This window comes from Orcinus orca, chromosome 5 (genome assembly GCF_937001465.1).
Source record: "Orcinus orca chromosome 5, mOrcOrc1.1, whole genome shotgun sequence".
Classification (NCBI taxonomy): Eukaryota; Metazoa; Chordata; class Mammalia; order Artiodactyla; family Delphinidae; genus Orcinus; species Orcinus orca.
Window position 1 is genome coordinate 143,798,059 of NC_064563.1, and position 17,859 is coordinate 143,815,917.

Genomic DNA, 17,859 nt, shown 5'->3' on the forward strand with positions numbered 1-17,859 from the left:
GGCTGAGTTCTAAACTGGAAGCGATCCATTTCCTTGAATTGAGTTCTAAACTGGAAGCGATCCATTTCCTTGAATTGAGTTCTAAACTGGAAGCAATCCATTTCCTTGAACTGAGTTCTAAACTGGAAGCAATCCATTTCCTTGAATTGAGTTTTTATTTTTGGTCATCAGTTGAAATGGAGGCTGAGTTCAGTTATGGAAGAGAGAATGGCCACATCTTTACACATCTGAGGCTTCTTAATATGTGTGTGAGTAACCTATCATCGCATAACAAGTGACCCACACTTAGCTGCTGAGAATAATATGTGTTTATGACCTCACAGTTTCAGTGAGTCAGGGTTTTGGGTTTGATGTAGCTGGGGTTTCTGCTTTGTGTTCTCACCAGGCTGCAGAGAAGGTATCGACTGGGGCTGAGCTCTCATCTGAATACTCCATGGGAGAACAATCCACTTCCAAGTTTGTGCAGGTTGCCGGCAGGACTCACTTCTCCTAGTTGTAAGGCGGAGGGCTAACTGTTGCCTGGAGAGGCTCACAGCTCGTCGGGGCTCCCACAGGTCCCTGCCACGTGGCCTTCTCCAGGCACAGTTCACAACACGGCGCGTCACTTCTCCAAGACCAGCAGCGAGTGAGTGAGGCTGCTAGCCAGCTGAAGTCTCACGTAACGTCATCATGGGAGTGACAAACCACCACATTTGTCACATTCCATTTGTGAAGAAAGTCACAGGTGCTGTCCACCCTCCAAGGAAAGGGGTTCCATAAAGGCGTGAATATCGGGGGGGTATGGATCATTGGGGTTCCCTTAAGGGTCTGTCTGCTACAATATGTAAATTTTCAAACTTGCTGGACATGAGCAATTGGCTGCATGTTTTCATCCAAGGGAATGGGTTCAATTCCAGTGAAGTCTCTTGTCGATTTCATAAAGTTCTGTTAAAGATTATATTAGTGAAACTCTCTATGGAATTTAGAAGCTGGGTAAATCCTGTCTAACTGTTGAAGGATGGGAAAACTTGGATCAGCAGGACTCGGTAGAGACCATAGAAAGGAGGTCTTCCAAGACGGCATCCTTTATGTTATAGCTCCCTACACCTCCAGGTCCAAACGGACTGTCTCCTTTATTTACTCAGGTGGTAATATAATTTGGCTATTAAAAAAAAGATATGACATTTGTGAAACAAGAACTTGCTGTTATTACTTTTATTCAATCTAATAAATAAGAAATAAATGAGACAATGTAGCTACATGATATTAGTGACTATTTAAAATTTTTAAACATTCTTCTTTTAGACAATGGAGCTGTTTCAAAGTTTAAGCTATAAATGCTGACTTCTATACATTTTTTTCTATTTTTTTGACTTTGAAAATTAAAACAATTTTATTGAAGTATAGTTGATTTACAAAGTTGTGTTAGTTTCAGGTGTACAGCAAAGTGATTCAGTTATATATATATATATATATATATATATATATATACACACACACACATATATATATATGTATGTGTATATATATTCTTTTTCAGATTCTTTTCCCTTATAGGTTATTATAATATATTGAGTATAGTTCTCTGTGCTACAGAGTAGGTTTTTGTTGGTTAAACAGTTACACATTTTTGGTAGAAATTATTTAAGAAGTGGTTTTAATTAGTACCTCTGCTCTCTCCCCTTCCTATCCCCCACCCCTCCTTCCACCTTCTTCTTTAATATATGTTAATATAATTAAGTTTATAAAGCAAACTGGTTCAATGAAGCAGAAAACATGATATGAAATTGAAAAGGAACTGCATGTTTAAACATTTAAACATGATTAAACACACTCACATACATGCTGTTGGGTTAGGAATTGATTCCAGTACCATGGACATGCATCCAATCAAAAGTTCCCTGGTAGTGTTGCCTTAGACCCATACACAAATATAACAGAATGACCCTTTTCAGCCCAACTGTTAAAACAGTGCTTGGGATGATTGAGTGGGATGTTTGTTGGAACATTCTCCATTGACACGTGTTGCTCAGCCCACATGGTCTTAAATAAGTGGGTTAAAAGGAAAAGCTAATCACAGCTGCTACAATTGATTGAGAACCTATCAAGTAGCAGGCACTGTTCTAAACCTTTCAGAGGCATTAAATCATTGCACACTCACAACCTCCCTGGAAGGAGTTACTATCATTTCCCATGCTTTACAGATAAGGAAGTCCAGACATGGGAAGTAACTTGTGCAAGGTCACAAGCTTATCCATGGAGCAGCCTAGATATGAACCCAGTAATCTGGCCTCCAGGTTTCACACTCTTAACCGCTTTGTTTTAAGTTTCCTGAAGGATGAGTGCACCTGGGTAAGTCACTGCAAAAAATTTTTGGAATGATTGAAAAAAGTAAGTCAGTCCTTTCGGAGCTGTTCCATTACGTCCCAAGATTACCTGCTTGATGAAAAGACCTGGGTGTGGTGTCTGTTCATAGCGGCAGAGTGGTCTCCATCTGTATAATGAGGCAGGTTTTAATGAAGCACAGTCTCCAATAGTTATTATTTTTGGTCCAAAGACTAGCTTTGTATGAAATGCCATCTTTTCCTGACCCTCTTTTGAAGTGCTGTGCTCAGCACAAGTCAACGATCCCTGGCCCCGGGTGTTAGAAACAGTGGGCTCTTCTTAGCAGGGAGCTGGGAGGATGAATCAGCCCCAAAGTGGGGGGTCACAAAGGAGCCTTAAAAGGAAGCCAGGCTCGAATTTCGGGAAATGGTGTCAACGGTTCCATGTGTCTTGTACGACCTATAAATATCTTGTCTTCTATCTTTGAAAGCCCTTGCTGCTGGTCCACATGTTAATCCTCATTAGGTTAGAAACCTGGAAAGGATTTTTGCCATCAAAGATAGTGCTAAATACGGATGCTTCCTAGCTGAGCCCAACCCTGCTGAAGAAACTGAATGACTCTCCTCTTCTTGGCTTCAAAGCGTGGACCGATTTACCTCTTTCCCCAGCCTGTCAATCCAGATGAAAATATCCTTCGCCGGGTGCCTGTTCCGGCAGCATCCTGCCAGTTCCTCATCTGGGAGAGGGCCTGAAAGGGAGGGCTCAACCTGGAACAAGGCTACACTAACTGTGTGCTGGGTGCAATGTCGGTGGGCTCTCATGCGGGTTCCCATTTGCCTCCCCTTTGGCTAATAAGCAGCTGCAAAGCTGACTCACGTCGGCTGACTCATGTCCCCTTGAGAGTGCAGAAGAGCATTTTGCATTTCAAGAGGACTTAATCTTACAGTTTCTCATTTACTTTTGGCCAATATTTACTTGCACCATCCATGGAGAAATTCAGATCGCTTTCAATAAGCATCTCTCCAGAGACATCTTAATACAATTCATAAGGAGAATAATAATATTCCTTAATAAGGAGAATAAGAAAGAAGGAATTAACATTTGCAATATCTACTCTTACTGTCAAGTATGTATTGAACATCTAATACATACCAGGTGCTAGAATATGGATAGGGGTAGAATGAAGAATAAGACCTTCTATTAGATGAGATGTGAATTTATATGCAGATGACTTATTAAAGTGCTCTCAGAAGAAAGCAGAAAGGGAGTGGGAGAGGAAACGTTGCAGGAGGGAAGAAGCAAGGGTGTGATGTCTGGCAAAGTCCCAGCTCGAGACCAATCCCACGTGGAGTCTTGGAGCATAAATGGCAGCTCAGATCTTACTTCATATGACGGTGACAGAGCTCCTGCCCTTGTCAGCCATTGGCTCAGCTCCCTTCAGGGAGATGCTAACTCCCAGGCATTTGGGCTCTCTGTGCTTGTAGGAAATGCAATCCCAGTAGCTCAAGAGCAGCCCATTGAAGAAAGTTATAGGTGCTGCCCTTAGAAGAAAGGCGCACAGAGGCTGGAGGATGGGCATGTGAGAGTCAAATTTGCAGGGCTGGGTGGGCCATCACCAGGGCCCACTACGGTCCAGCCCTCTCCCTGCTTTTATCTACTCACATTGAGGTCACTCCAACCTGTCCTGGCTTTTTCAAGATTGTGGTTGATTTCAATTTCTGTGGAAAACCCTCTAAAAGGAGAGTGAGAGGGACAAACTATAGCTCGTTCTGCACCAGCTGGTCCCCAGGCCGTGTCCGATGTTCAGCATCTCTTTTCTCCGCCACCCCGTTTCTAGATTCCCTTCACTGAAGAGATGGAGCCCTTGTTTACTAACCCGTTTAAGGCTCATGCACTGTTAGGAATGGGCACGGGGCACCAAGAGATGCCCCAGGGGATCATCTGGGCGCCTAACATGCTCCCTTCTGCACCTGTTATGTTGAAACTCGGGATGATGAAGATCAGTGACTCCTGCCAGCATGGTGTTACCTTCAAGCTGTTGATCTTCTGTCAGAAAGAATCTAGAATGGCTGGGCAGCAGCGCTTGCTTGATGTTTAATGTGACTTTTACTGTGTCTCCTGGAGGAAATATCTCCTGTCTGGTCCCCTGGGGTCTCTAGATCCACACAACCTAAAGTTGTAAGAATGAAATCACATGCTTCCTTGTGAGTCAGTGGGGGTGGAGGGTCAGTGAGGTCACTCCTGCTTCCACACTTGGATTTCCGGATCCACGTATTTTACCGTTGGGGACTTAGCACCGTATAATGGCTGTTGGTTTGAGATACATGCTGTGTCCTGAAGCACAGGACCCCAGCCTCACAGGGGGTCACCTCCAACCCAGCATTTTAGCTGCATCTTTAAGATGCAATTGTCATGCTCTCCGGTAACTTCTGGATGTAGCAAGAGTAGTAGATCCCATCAACATGTGCCCAATGTCACACTTCCTTTGCCATAAGTGGGTCCCTTGGTTCTAGACAGTATTTTGTTATGTGGGACCCCACGTTGGTACATGTGTCACTCCATGAGCTCTAAGATGTTGCCTGAGCCATGGCACTGGGGCAGAAAAGGCAGAATGATGTATGTTAATCCTGATCACAAGTGCTACCCTTTTCCAGGCAAAGTTCATAGCTTAGACTTGCCTCTCACGGAGACTGGACAATAAGGTCCAGCCCAGCAGAGTGGTTCCCCTGCTCTTTGGCAAGGGGGCTTGGATTCCATTCTCCTGCACCAGTCAGGGGCTGGCTAAGGTCTCTTCGCCCACAGGACATAAACTCCCAGGCACTTCCTGCTCCCTTCACTTGTGGACAAAGTAGTTCTGGCAGCCAAAAGGAATTCTTCCCCCAAAGAGTTACACGTCTGGACACTTGAAGCCAGGAGATGGGGGCAGGGGACTGAGCAAAAGGGATCGAGGAGATCTGGGTGAAGTGTAAATAGTGTTTGTATTACAGACCTGGTCCCTGTGTTCACGCAGCTCACAGCCTCAGGGGAGAGGCAGATCCTAAGCAAATCTTTATAATTCAGAGTGGTAGGTGCCATGACAGAGGCAAAGGTGGGCAATTCCAGGGTCATGGAGCCTAAGTCTCTTTCCCAGGCTTAAGGGTGTGAGAAAGGAGAAGGGACAATTACCCCATTGGAGGTGACCTCTGAGCTGTGCTTAGGAAGATGGGCAAGGATTATTCAGATAAGGGAGTTGGGCGTTTAATGGTCCAGGTAGAGGAACAGGCATGTGCAAGGTCACGAGGGCAAAATAGTCAATGCAAGTATTGAAGGCTGGCAGAAACACTAAGAGAGAGAGAGAGAGTATGTGTGTGTCACAGAGAAGGAGAGAGAGGAGAGAGAGAGAAAGAGAGAGAGAGAGAGAGAGAGAAAGAGAGAGAGAGGTGATTAAGTGGTGTTGATAAAGATGACAGAGTAGTCTAGTCTATCTAGACAGGAACCAGATCATGTATGATCTTACATGGCTAATTGAAGAGTGTACATTTTGTAAATGGAAAATCATCGAAAGATATTAAGCAATAAGTAATTCAATGAAAAATTTATGGTAGGAAAACTCATATGGCCCTGGTGTACAGAGTAAGATTGGAGACTGTGCACTACTGGAGATCCCAAGACCTAGTTCGGGGAGTCACTGCAGCAACTCATGTGAAGGAGGTCCTGAACCAGAGCAAGGACAGACTGGGAAGCACAGGGCAAAGTGTGAGCCAATAAGAGACAGGATTAGTGAACATGGGGAGAGGAGTGTAGTGGGTTGGCTAGTGGAGCCAAGCATCGGGGTAGGGGTTCAAGAGGAAGGGGAGCCAGGAACAGTGGGGCCACATGAGGTCATCAGTATCCTGTAGGTGGATCTTGAGGTTCTCATGGGACATCTGAACGGAGATGTCCAGGAGGCTGTTGGACGTGGACTGGATGCTCAGGGCAGAAGTTCAGCTGGAGACACATACTTAGGAATCAGCAGACCACAGATGGGAACTCATGCTGAGATGGCAGGTGAGATACTAAAACTGCCCAGGATGACAAACAAATGCACAAGAGAGGGTGGGAACTCTGGGAACAGACACATTTGAAAGGAGCTTTGGAGAATGAGGACCTTGACAATGACATTGAGAAGAATTAGCCCAAAGAGCCAAAGACCCAGAAACCAGGAAGAAGACAATTTTTCCAAAGGCTTCAGAAGAGGTTGACTGGATGAAAGCTGCCAGGGGACCACGGGATCCGGCCACAAGGAAGTCATCTGTGGCGTCCAGGAGAGCAGCTTTAGGGGAAAGAGCAGATGGGAGAAAAAGGTGGTGAAGCAGTGTGAGCACAGGGCACACATCTTCAAGATGCTGCACTGGGAGGGGAGGGGGGCAGGGGGCAGTGTCTACAGTGAGTGGAAGCAGAAGAAGAGGTTTCTTTTTTCTCCGTGGGAAAGATTTGAGTATATTTCCATGTGAATATGAGTGGGTGGAGGGGGGGGGTGAGGGTCTTGTAAAGGTGGAGAGGTTGGGATCCAGAGTACAGATGGGGGAGTGAGCTGTGGGTGGGAGGTGGGCAAGAGTAAGGAAAGGTGTGGGTTTGGAAGAGTTTGGGGTGCATGCAGGAAAAGGAAGACACGCCTCCTCGATGGGCTCCGTTTCTTTGCTTGTCTGCCTGCTGAGAGCAGGAGAGGAGTGGGTTGGGGTTTGGAGGGGGTCCTGAAGTGTTAGCCTGCTCCATGCAGAGCTGGGTTAGCATCAGAGGTGCTGGCCTCGTAGGAGCCTCAGCTGCTCCACCCCAGCTCACATCTGCATGAGTGCCGGGTCGACGTACCTGTCGGCCCAGGTGTTATGGAGGACCAGTGGCCCAGGGGACGGAGTGCCATGCCCACCAAGGACAGGTCACCAGCCTTTTCCCCCACACAGCAAGAACAACAAAAATCACTTTTCTGCTGACTCTCACAAGGGTTACTAACACAAACCTAGAAAGCTGCTGAATGTGATGTTTCAGAAGAGCCTACCTCAAGAGAAGTTTTTATTTAGAAGGGCCTGAGGGAAGGTCAGTCTTTTCAACGCCAGTATTTGAGATTTTAAGCAGCATGTAGTGACGTCTCCATGACCCGAAACCTTCAAATAACTGAGTTGTTTCTTTACCTTCCCCCCCACCCAAGATAAAGAGCAAACACACAATTAGCCGAATTGAAGAGTTTATTAAAAAGGTTAAATCAGTCTTGTACCCCGGGATCATGGACACTTAGAGCATCTTTTTTTGTGTTTGATGACACATCTGCACACCTACATTCACTTCATAAGCATCATTTAAAAACATTGACCATTTTTCACTGATGCCTAATAAAGGGTACAAAAAAATGCATGAGATGCAGCCCTGACCCCTCACACACACTTCCGAGGAGCTCAGATATTTACCCAATAAGGTTGACACCGAGAAGGATCATCTCCTTGTTGAAACTTAAGGTTTTAGGGATCTTCTGGTCCAATCAGGTCTACCAGATGGCCAAGCACAGGATCTCTGGTGAGTTCCCAGAAGGGTCAGTGTCAGAGCCAAGCCTGTCAGTGCAGTGTTCTTGCTGTTACACCACATGCCTTGCTGACACCAAATCCTCCTAAGATTCGACATAATTAAACAAACACAATTTTCCATAGTGGGCAGAACAGGCAAAAGAGGCAGGCCAGCAGACAAGCACATCTTGAGAACAGTCTTTGAAATGGATGGACTCTGGAGGGTTTTCCAGTTGGATCAGAGCCATAAGAATGTCCCCTTCTGGGGGCTCTGGGAGCCCTTGTTGGAAGCATCTTCATTACGCTTGGTTTGATGCAAAAGACTCCTACTCCTCCTAAAGGAAAGAAAGGCACCTTGATGGTGAGGGTTAACTCCCTCATAAGTGGGCTGAATGTCATTCACTAAGATCCACTAAACTGAAGATCATGAAAGAGTTGAAAAGGGAAGGTAAGTAGTTTCAGTGGGGCAGGAATGTTCTCTTGTCAGGTGGCTAAGCCATCAGAGGAATAGGTACAGCGTTGGGCTAACAGTTCCTTGAAATTCAATCGGTTCAAATGTATGCATCTTTACCTGGCTTGTCCTTGGCTTTGTCCCAGCAGAGTGCGTCTCTTGAGACTGTCATCAGGTCACCTTCCTGGGCAATGGCAGAGCAACCTCTCACGTTGGATGGGGAGACAGATGCTGGAGGTTGTTGGCATGGCGTATGGGTGTGTCTGATGCGTGTGGTGCCGAGTGTGGGCACAGTGGTTGCACAGAGAATTGTACTCTTGTTCAGGGCAAGGATCCTCATTTTCCACCTACCTGGGGGCTGGATGCAGGGTCAGCACCCAGCACCATCACTTCCCCAGCTCAGAAGTCACCACCTTATAAGACACTTATAATTTCATATCTAGAAACAGGAAGCGTCTTTTAAAGAGACTGCTAATGTATTTCTCCATAACGTGGCAAGAGGAGGTCCCCTCTATTTAGGGAGGCACTGAGCCCTTAGGGAAACCTCAGAAGGTGAGAGATTGAGGCAAAAGCTGAATTAACTCTTTGAGAGCAGAACACAGCACAGTTGGAAATGCCATCTTCCCTCTGATCATGATGCCTGGGTAGACCCGGTACTCACCCAGGTGCTGGTCCGACCCCAGGCCCTGCTATCCTCGAGGACCCTTCTCAGTATCTTCCCCAGACATAAACATGAATGTATATCCCAGTTGTTTTTTTCTCCGAGGAAGGGCTATCTCTTTGAGGCAAGAGCACAGCCTCTCTGGGGAGGCATGATGCCAGAAAGGATAAACATTGCCTTTTCTCCCTATAGCTGGTTTGAAGTTTCTGGGACACAAAGAGCTTTCTGGCTTTGCCAAGCTTGTCTTGGGAGATGAAACATGTACCCCTTGCCAGGTGCTCAAAGTGACTTTTCCCAAGTTTTTTCTCGTTCTTTCTGAAAAGTGAGAGATTGAGAAGAGGAAAGAAAAAAAATTCCTATCAAACTGTAAAAATGTGTAAGTGGATCACACCCAGAAGTCTAAGCTGTAACTAGTCCTGCCAGAGAGTGGAGGAGGGGCTGGGGCTGCCAGGTCTAATTACTGTCAAGAGCAGTAGAGGGGCTCAGATTTCTACCATACGCGAAGGGTAATGGGTTGGCCTCCAGTGTTCCATGGATGCTGGCAGAGACTCAGCATGATGTTACTCATGGCCCAGCAGTCGGCATGAGTGCCACGTTCCCATCGGCCCCCCTGCGCCCCCAGGCCCATGGGTGATGCAGAGCAGCTAGGTGGCCCTTGCACACTTAGGGGGTTTGTGTCACAGCTGAGGAACCCTGAGCTTAGGAAACCCCACCCATTTGTTTCCAACTGAACAAATATTTATAAGATGCCTACTATGGGCCAGCTTCTTCTGTTCTAAGAACTGGGGATGCAAGGGACAGGACAAAGAGTTCTGCCCTCATGGAGCCGACATTCCAGTGAGAGAAGACAGATAATGAACAGTAGCCATGATAAATAAGCAAATTATGCAGACAGTTAGAAGATGTTAAGGATATGGATAGAGAGCACAGAAGGTATAGGGGCGCAGGAACGCCAGGAGAGGGACAGAATGTGGTGTTACATAGGGTATTCAGGGAGGGTTTCAATGAGAAGATGAGCCGTCTGCCTCTGTTTGACAGGTCATTTTGGGCCAATGGGTGGAAAAGAAACGTGGAGCTCAAGACCCTTGGATATTAAATTGTTGACACAATCTTCCCAGGTGACAAGAGCTGATGATATTCTCTGAGTCACATCCTTTGGACAAAGATGCCATTTGAATGTGGACATACTGTGAGCTCTCTTTAAACCTCTGCAGAATAGGTGACTATAATGAACCAGTCCTCGGATTCCTGGTCCCAGTCCAGTGCCTGGAGGCTGCACACACTGTCTGCCGTTGCTGGAAATAGATGTACAGGGTTCACCGCTTCTCTGGAAGGCCTCAGCCATTTCCTTAAAAGTCACATGAAGATTTTGGCATATGAGGAATCAACGTCCCAGGTCAGAGGGATCTTTCCTGGTGGTGATCTACCACTTATTTTAAAAGCAGATTAAGCAACAGTGTGTTTTCCTTGTCTTAAGATATTATCGAGATTTTCTGAGCGATCAGATTTAAGACCATCTCGCTCTTCCATCTCTCCCCACCTCCCTTCTCCAGCCTCTTCTCTTTGTGGGTAGCACAGCAGAGGTGGGTACCAGGCAGTGACCCATGTGGAAGCACTAGGGTTCCCGTGGGTGTGCACGTGCTCAGTGCTGTACCCTGGCTGTGCAGCAACAGAAGACCTGGCTCACTTTAGGAAGGAGAACGTCTTTCAGGCTGCCAGCCAGGTGGATGCCTCAGAGGAAACCCAGTCCGTTGACCCAATAACGATTGTCCATTGACCCTAGAGTTTTTTGGCTGGAGGATAAAGAATTTATCTGAGCTTCGCCACTCCAAGCTACATCAATCTGGCTGCAGACTTAGGCTAGTAAGGTGACCTCTGGAAGGCATTATAAATCAGATTAGAAATGGGCAGAAGTCCAGAGGAAAATGATCACTCCTCTCAATAATGGACTTTTTAATCCACAGAGACCCCTTTCATCTGGGTCTCTTTGTAGATATTAACACCAGGCCCCTACCTGAGGGGTAGGGTGAACTTTTTGATACAGTGCGTATGTGTCGAACTCATTTTAATGAGCTTCTCCAAGGCAGTACTATTGAAAGCAACCCATCCCAGAGGCAGGCATGATGTGGAACTTTTTATTTTTGCGCATCTTGAGATAAAAAATTTTTAAAAATGTAAACTTCTCAGTTTAGGGGATATAGTAAGTTTTAGGTTGATGAACAATAGACCTTTACTTTTATTTTTTCCCAGAAAGTAGCATTTCATTTCTTTGAATTAAAAAAAAAAAAGCAGTCTGTGAGAGTCTGTGAAGATGCCAACAACGAACTGTCAACATGGGTTAAAGTTTGAAACCGCGGCAAGAAACAAGCATTTCGCATCCAGGAAGTCACCTAATGTCAGGGCCAGCAGGCGGTCCTGATGTGGTCCTGGACCTGCTCTGCAGACGCTCGGTATCACTGAATCTAAGTAGGCAAATGGGCTTGCCTGGAAAGTAAATGGAAGGAAGGAATGATGGAAAAGATGGAGGGAAGAAGGGAAGGAGAGAAGGAAGGAGAGAAGGAAGGAAAGAGGGAGGGACAGAAGGACAGAAGGAGGCAGAATAGGAAAGAAATTTCTGAACATGTTCTCAGATGGCAATGGCTGATACCAGCCTAGGCTGGTGGCTTAAAGGGGAGCCTGTAGAGAGTATTAAGGGAGTGGAAGTATTTGTACAGTCTGCTACCTTGGCAACTGAGCAGCTCCGGTCATTCGACCAAGTTTTCTGGTCAATGCTAAACCTCTGACATGAGACCTAAGAGAGGCTGGAATGGGGAGTTGGGGGGGGGGCTTTCTAAGGTGTACTATGTAAGGGTCATGGGAAGGAGAACACAATTCATACTATTTAAGAATAAGTGCTCTGCTAGGATAAGCCACATGGAAAATAATATAAACTGAGAGGAAGAAAAAGAAAGATTTCAGAGGAACATCACTTACTCTTGACTCGTTTTCTCTGGGTGCAGAGGAGTGAGTCAGAGGAACAGACACTAAGATGGTCTACTGCACATTTAGATACTGGTTATGGTGGTGGCAGGACAGGTCCCTGAGGACAGGATGCACAGACTTCTCCTGGTCCAACCTTCCTGCCTCCAGTGAGCTGGGGCTGACGGTGGGACTCTAGAGTAGGGGTCTGCAAACTTTTTCTGGAAAAAGCCAGATGGTGAATCGTTCCAGCTTTGCTGGCCCTACCATCTCTGTTGTCACTACTCAACTCTGCCATCATGGCATGAAACAGCCATGGACTAAACGCACATGGTGTGCATGGCTGTGTTCCAATAAAACTTTATAGATAAATACAGCAGTGGGCTGGATTTGTCCCATGGGTCATAGTTTTCTGACCCCTAGTCCAGCTAGAGGACCAGGTGTCGTTGGGAGGCAAAGAGCAGAGCATATGAAAGGGCTTAGAATACCTGGCCAGCCCCTCATTAAAACTCAGACCTGCTGCATCTTCTGTGTCTCTCCCCTCTATCCTGGGGAAGTCAGACTCTCAGAATCCTGGCTGGTTTATTAACTTGGGGCCTTTATTCAGCCCTGGTGTTTGCAAACACAAGCACCCCTAGGAAGGAGGACCCAGCAATCAATAGGAGACAAGAGAAGTAGACATCGAAATAAAGGCAGACCACCTTTTCTTTTTTATTTCACTTAGACAAAATGCAAAGAGTGTCTCATTAACTTAAAAAATAAACCAAAAAGAAAACCAAATTGATTCCCCCCACCCCTTCACTGACGGCACTCATCCTAAGTAACAACAGAAGGAGGTCAAATCAAGGACCCAATTTCTAATGGGAAAGAAAGGTGTGCAAACATGACTAACGTTTCCCCCGGTCCCCAAATCAAGGTTCCTTTTAAATTCACAAAGAAGGTAATTGTTTTTTCCTGTTTTCTTTCTTGAATCTTGTGTGATAGAACTTCCAGTCAGAAGGTTGAATGTGTCCCCCATGCACATTGTAGAAAATCAGTAAAAATGCAATAGCCCGTGAAGATCATAAAACTGGACTTCTTTCCCAAAAAGTCAGATGCCCAGGCAGATGGAGCTCACACTCAGACAGAAAAAAAGCAGGAGAGTCTTTGCACTGTCTGTGGTTTTTTTCAGTATTTTCTCTCTCTCTCTCTTTTTTTTTTAATATATTTTGGCAATTTTCTTTCATTATAAATATTGGAATTCTGTAAAAAAAAGGTAGCTTTGATTGAATTTTTTAAACCGTATTTACAACCGCTGTCCAGTCATGCCATTGGTTATACCAGGGTGTAGGACTTGGTGTAGGGATTGCTGCCTTTCAAATGGCCCCGAGAGTCCAGCAGGGATTCCTGGGAGCTGCTCATCTTGGCTGCCTGTCCCAGCTCCACCCCCTCCCGCTGAGGTAATGTGGCCACGGCCCCCTGCTGCCACTGCTGTCCGTCCCTCGTGGAGGCCGTGGAGGAGGCAGCCTCCATGGGGATGGGCTCGAGGACGGGGGGGCGTTTCAGGGTCCGACTTTTCTGGGGCTCCAAGCATGCCTGCCCTAAACTCGGGTCCCTGCTGGCGCCTGGACCACTTCGATTCAACAAGAAGTCCATTCGAAGGTATGGAGGCAAGTGGATGAGGTCACCTGGAAGGAAACACAGAGGGTTAGGTGGGCTCTTCACTTGGTCAGCAGCTGCTGGCTGGCCCTCTGCCCATGCGATGGGCCACTCGGGGTATTATAGGTGGGAATGTCTCCACACCTGGGCACGCTTCCCGAGACCCCTGGTCAGAGCCCCTGCAAAGGCATCATCCTCAGGCCTCCTCCACCAGGCACAGGGAGAGCTGGCTTTCCTATGGCTTGTTCACTTAAGCTCTTAAATGTCATACTTTCACCAGAGAAATAGAGGTAACAAGATCCTTGGAAACCCCACCACGGGCAACACCAGAGGCAACCGCACATGCGGGGTATAAACGGTGATGGGCTGAACCCTGGATGCAGTGGACAGTGGTCGGGAGAGTGCAGGGTTTGAGGAGGGAGACAGGGATGCAGAGCAAAGAATGATGGAGTCTCAGCACTTCCACGGAACTGTGTGACCTTGGCCGTCACTTAGTTACCGGTTTCTGTGATTGCTTTTGGTGGAATCCTTACCAGGCTTTGCCTGCCTGCTAAACTGCTTGTGTCTCTTTCGGTCAGTGCCGTGTAGACAAAGAGGAACAGCTTAGACTGAGTATCAGGGTTTCTACTTCCTTCTCAGGATCACTCATTTGGCTTCTATGATGCCAGGGAAATGCACCCTCTTCAAGAGAACCCACTGTGGGGAGAGAGGTTAGTGGACAGAATCCATTTCCCCCCCCCCGCCCCGCCCCAACGCAGAGGCCACCTGTCCTCTGGGCTGCTCCCAGCACTGCCTGACACGACAGGTTTCGGTGATGACAAACCCCACCTGATGTGGGATTTCTCAATGAGGGGTTTGCTCACGGCTTCCCCATCGCCCGGCTGCAGAGTCCTCAGCAGTGCATTATAGCAGAGAGTCTTCCTGCCCACCCCTTCCTTCCCTTCCTCCTGTCACAGGATTCACACCTGTGTCTTGGTCTGTGGGCCCTCCTTGCCTGCTTCTGCTGTAATGGAGCAGGACCCTGTTTCTGGAACAGACACCAGCCTTGTCCTCCACCTGCTTCTTGTTTGCAGAAAAACTTTAGCCTCCTAGGCCCTCCCCAAGTTCTAAAGAATAAATTTAATCAGAGAAATAAGAAGATGCAGAAACAAAGGACAATAGTCAAGGAAGACAAAATAACAATAGTTTAGTCATTAAACAAAGTCAAGGATCTTTAGTTCCTCCTCAAGGTCTATAGAGAACATTCTGAGCCACATCCTTTGAGCTGTTCTGTAGATACTGAAACCCCACCAGTTGGAAGGAGTTAACTGCATGCTGCCCACCAGCAGGAAATCCCAGACCGGTTGAAACCAGAAGGTTGATGATGTTGACTCCCAATTACCTCACCACCAACCAATCAAAAGAATGTCTGTGAATTGATCATGACCCCCACAACCCTCTCCTCAGCACGTAGCCCCTTTTTCTTTTCCCTATAAAATTTCTGAGCAAAGCCTGAGAATGGGGAGTTGGTTCTTTGGGACATGAGTCCACCTTTTCCACAGGACTGCCAGCTTCCTCAATAAAGCTGTCTCTCCTTTTACCCAACATCTGTTTCTCAGTGTTGGATTATTGAGCAATGAGTGGCTGAACCTGAATTCAGTAATACTGCTCCCTCTTTTTACCTTTATTCTTTACAAGAATCCCCCCACCCCCCATCCCCACCACCAAATCCTTTGCATGTCTAATCTGTTTTGGCATCTGCTTCTTGGAAAACCTGAACTGGCACAGCTGCCATCACCATCAACTACAGCAACTGTTCTTTTGAAGTTCAACTGTGACCTCTATTTGCCACATTCCATGGTTTCTTCTTGGTCCTCACCCTACTTGTACCACCTACAACATTTTGTGCTGTTGATCTTTTTGTTTTTGAAACTCTCAGCTTCCACAGCACTTTGCTCTCCCAGAGCTCTTCCTACATCTCTGACTGCGACTTGTTACTCTCCTTTCCTGGACCCTGTCCTCCATCCACCCTCTAAGACAGGGTTTTCCCAGTGCCCTGTGCTCAGCCCTCTCTTGGAGGCTCAGCACTCACCTCATCTCGTTATAGCTCACATCCATCTTTTCCATTTTGCTCTCTTTCCTGAGTTCTAGACTTGAATTTCACATGCTTTGCTAGATATTTCCACATGAATGTCCATCACAAATTTTATTTTATATTTTGTATTTATTTATTTTTTAAACATCTTTATTGGAGTATAATTGCTTTACCATGTTGTATTAGTTTATGCTGTATAACAAAGTGAATCAGCTATGTGTATACATATATCCCCAAATTCCCTCCCTCTTGCGTCTCCCTCCCACCCTCCCTACCCCGCCCCTCTAGGTGGTCACAAAGCGCCAAGCTGATTTCCCTGTGCTATGCAGCTGCTTCCCACTAGCTATCTATTTTACATTTGGTAGTGTATATATGTCAATGCCACTCTCTCACTTGATCCCAGCTTACCCTTCCCCCTCCCTGTGTCCTCAAGTTCATTCTCTATGTCTGCATCTTTATTCCTGTCCTGCCCCTAGGTTTGTTAGAACCTTTTAAAATTCTTTTTATTTTTAAGATTCCATATATATGTGTTAGCATACAGTATTTGTTTTTCACTTTCTGACTTACTTCACTCTGTGAAGTACAGACTCTAGATCTATCCACCTCACTACAAATAACTCAGTTTCATTTCTTTTTATGGCTGAGTAATATTCCATTGTATATATGTGCCACGTCTTCTTTATCCATTCATCTGTCGATGGACACTTAGGTTGTTCCATGTTCTGGCTATTGTAAATAGTGTTGCAGGGAACACTGTGGTACATGACTCTTTTTGAATTATGGTTTTCTCAGGGTATATGCCCAGCAGTGGGATTGCTGGGTCATATGGTAGTTCTATTTTTAGTTTTTTAAGGAACCTCCATATTGTTCTCCATAGTGGCTATATCAATTTAAATTCCCACAAAGAGTGCAAGAGGGTTCCCTTTTCTCCACACCCTCTCCAGTATTTATTGTTTGTAGATTTTTTGATGATGGCCATTCTGACTGGTGTGAGGTGATACCTCATTCAGACTACAAAGCTACAGTAACCAAGACAGTATGGTACTGGCATAAAAAAAAGAAATATACATCAATGGAACAGGATAGAAAGCCCAGAGATAAACCGACGCATATATGGTTACCTTATCTTTGATAAAGGAGGCAAGAATATACAATGGAGAAAAGACATCCTCTTCAATAAGTGATGCTGGGAAAACTGGACAGCTACATGTAAAAGAATGAAATTAGAACACTCCCCGACACCATATACAAAAATAAACTCAAAATGGATTAAAGACCTAAATGTAAGACCAGACACTATCAAACTCTTAGAGGAAAACACAGGCAGAACACTCTATGACATAAATCACAGCAAGATCCTTTTTGACCCACCTCCTAGAGAAGTGGAAATAAAAACAAAAATAAACAAATGGGACCTAATGAAACTTAAAAGCCTTTGCACAGCAAAGGAAACCATAAACAAGACGAAAAGACAACCCTCAGAATGGGAGAAAATATTTGCAAATGAAGCGACTGACAAAGGACTAATCTCCAAAATATACAAGCAGCTCATGCAGCTCAATATCAAAAAACAAACAACCCAATCCAAAAATGGGCAGAAGACCTAAATAGACATTTCTCCAGTGAAGATATACAGACTGCCAACAAACACATGACAGGATGCTCAGCATCACTAATCATTAGAGAAATGCACATCACGAATTTTAAAAGCCTCAGTCTACAAACCCAGTTCATGAAGGCCAGCCCCTAGTCCCAAACTCATCCCCAAATGCCACTTTCTCTTTCGTGCCCACACTTTTTGTATGTCATCCTCATCTTCCCAGAAATTGATACTTGAAATCTCAGAGCCCTCATTGACACCTCCTTCTCCAGGTTAATTCTACTTGCAAAATATCTCTTGACTCCCTTTTGCTCCCATCATTATGACCCTGGTTCAAGTCTTCAATACATCTTGTGGGACCCCTAAATGCATGAACACAATTAGAGCCCAGTCACTAGACACACTTTGCAAACTACATCGCCCAGGTTTGAGCTGGGCTGAAGCCCAGACCTGACCTTCCAGCAGTTTTGGAATAGACATTGTTCACTGTGTAGCCTAGTGCTTCCAACTCTTCTCACTTCGAGACGCATGCAGACAAGGGGTATTTGTGCAACACATTGGGATGAATGCAGTGGGCTCTTCCTGGCCACATTGGGGACTGAGAGGCTGGCCATCTTGGCTCACATGTAAGTCCCTCATGGCAGACCTGGTGAGCAGCTC

General features: G+C 45.9%; 1 protein-coding gene across 1 annotated transcript in view; it reads right to left on the reverse strand.

Annotated features, from left to right (window-relative positions):
* Positions 1 to 12,568: 12,568 nt before the first annotated feature.
* The window catches only part of DSCAM (DS cell adhesion molecule), a 753,301-nt gene continuing 748,010 nt past the window's right edge, over positions 12,569 to 17,859 (reverse strand). The window contains exon 33 of the mRNA XM_049709686.1: positions 12,569 to 13,554. Coding sequence (XP_049565643.1) covers positions 13,202 to 13,554 — 353 coding nt within the window. The 3' untranslated portion in view covers positions 12,569 to 13,201. The remainder of the gene's footprint in view (positions 13,555 to 17,859) is intronic.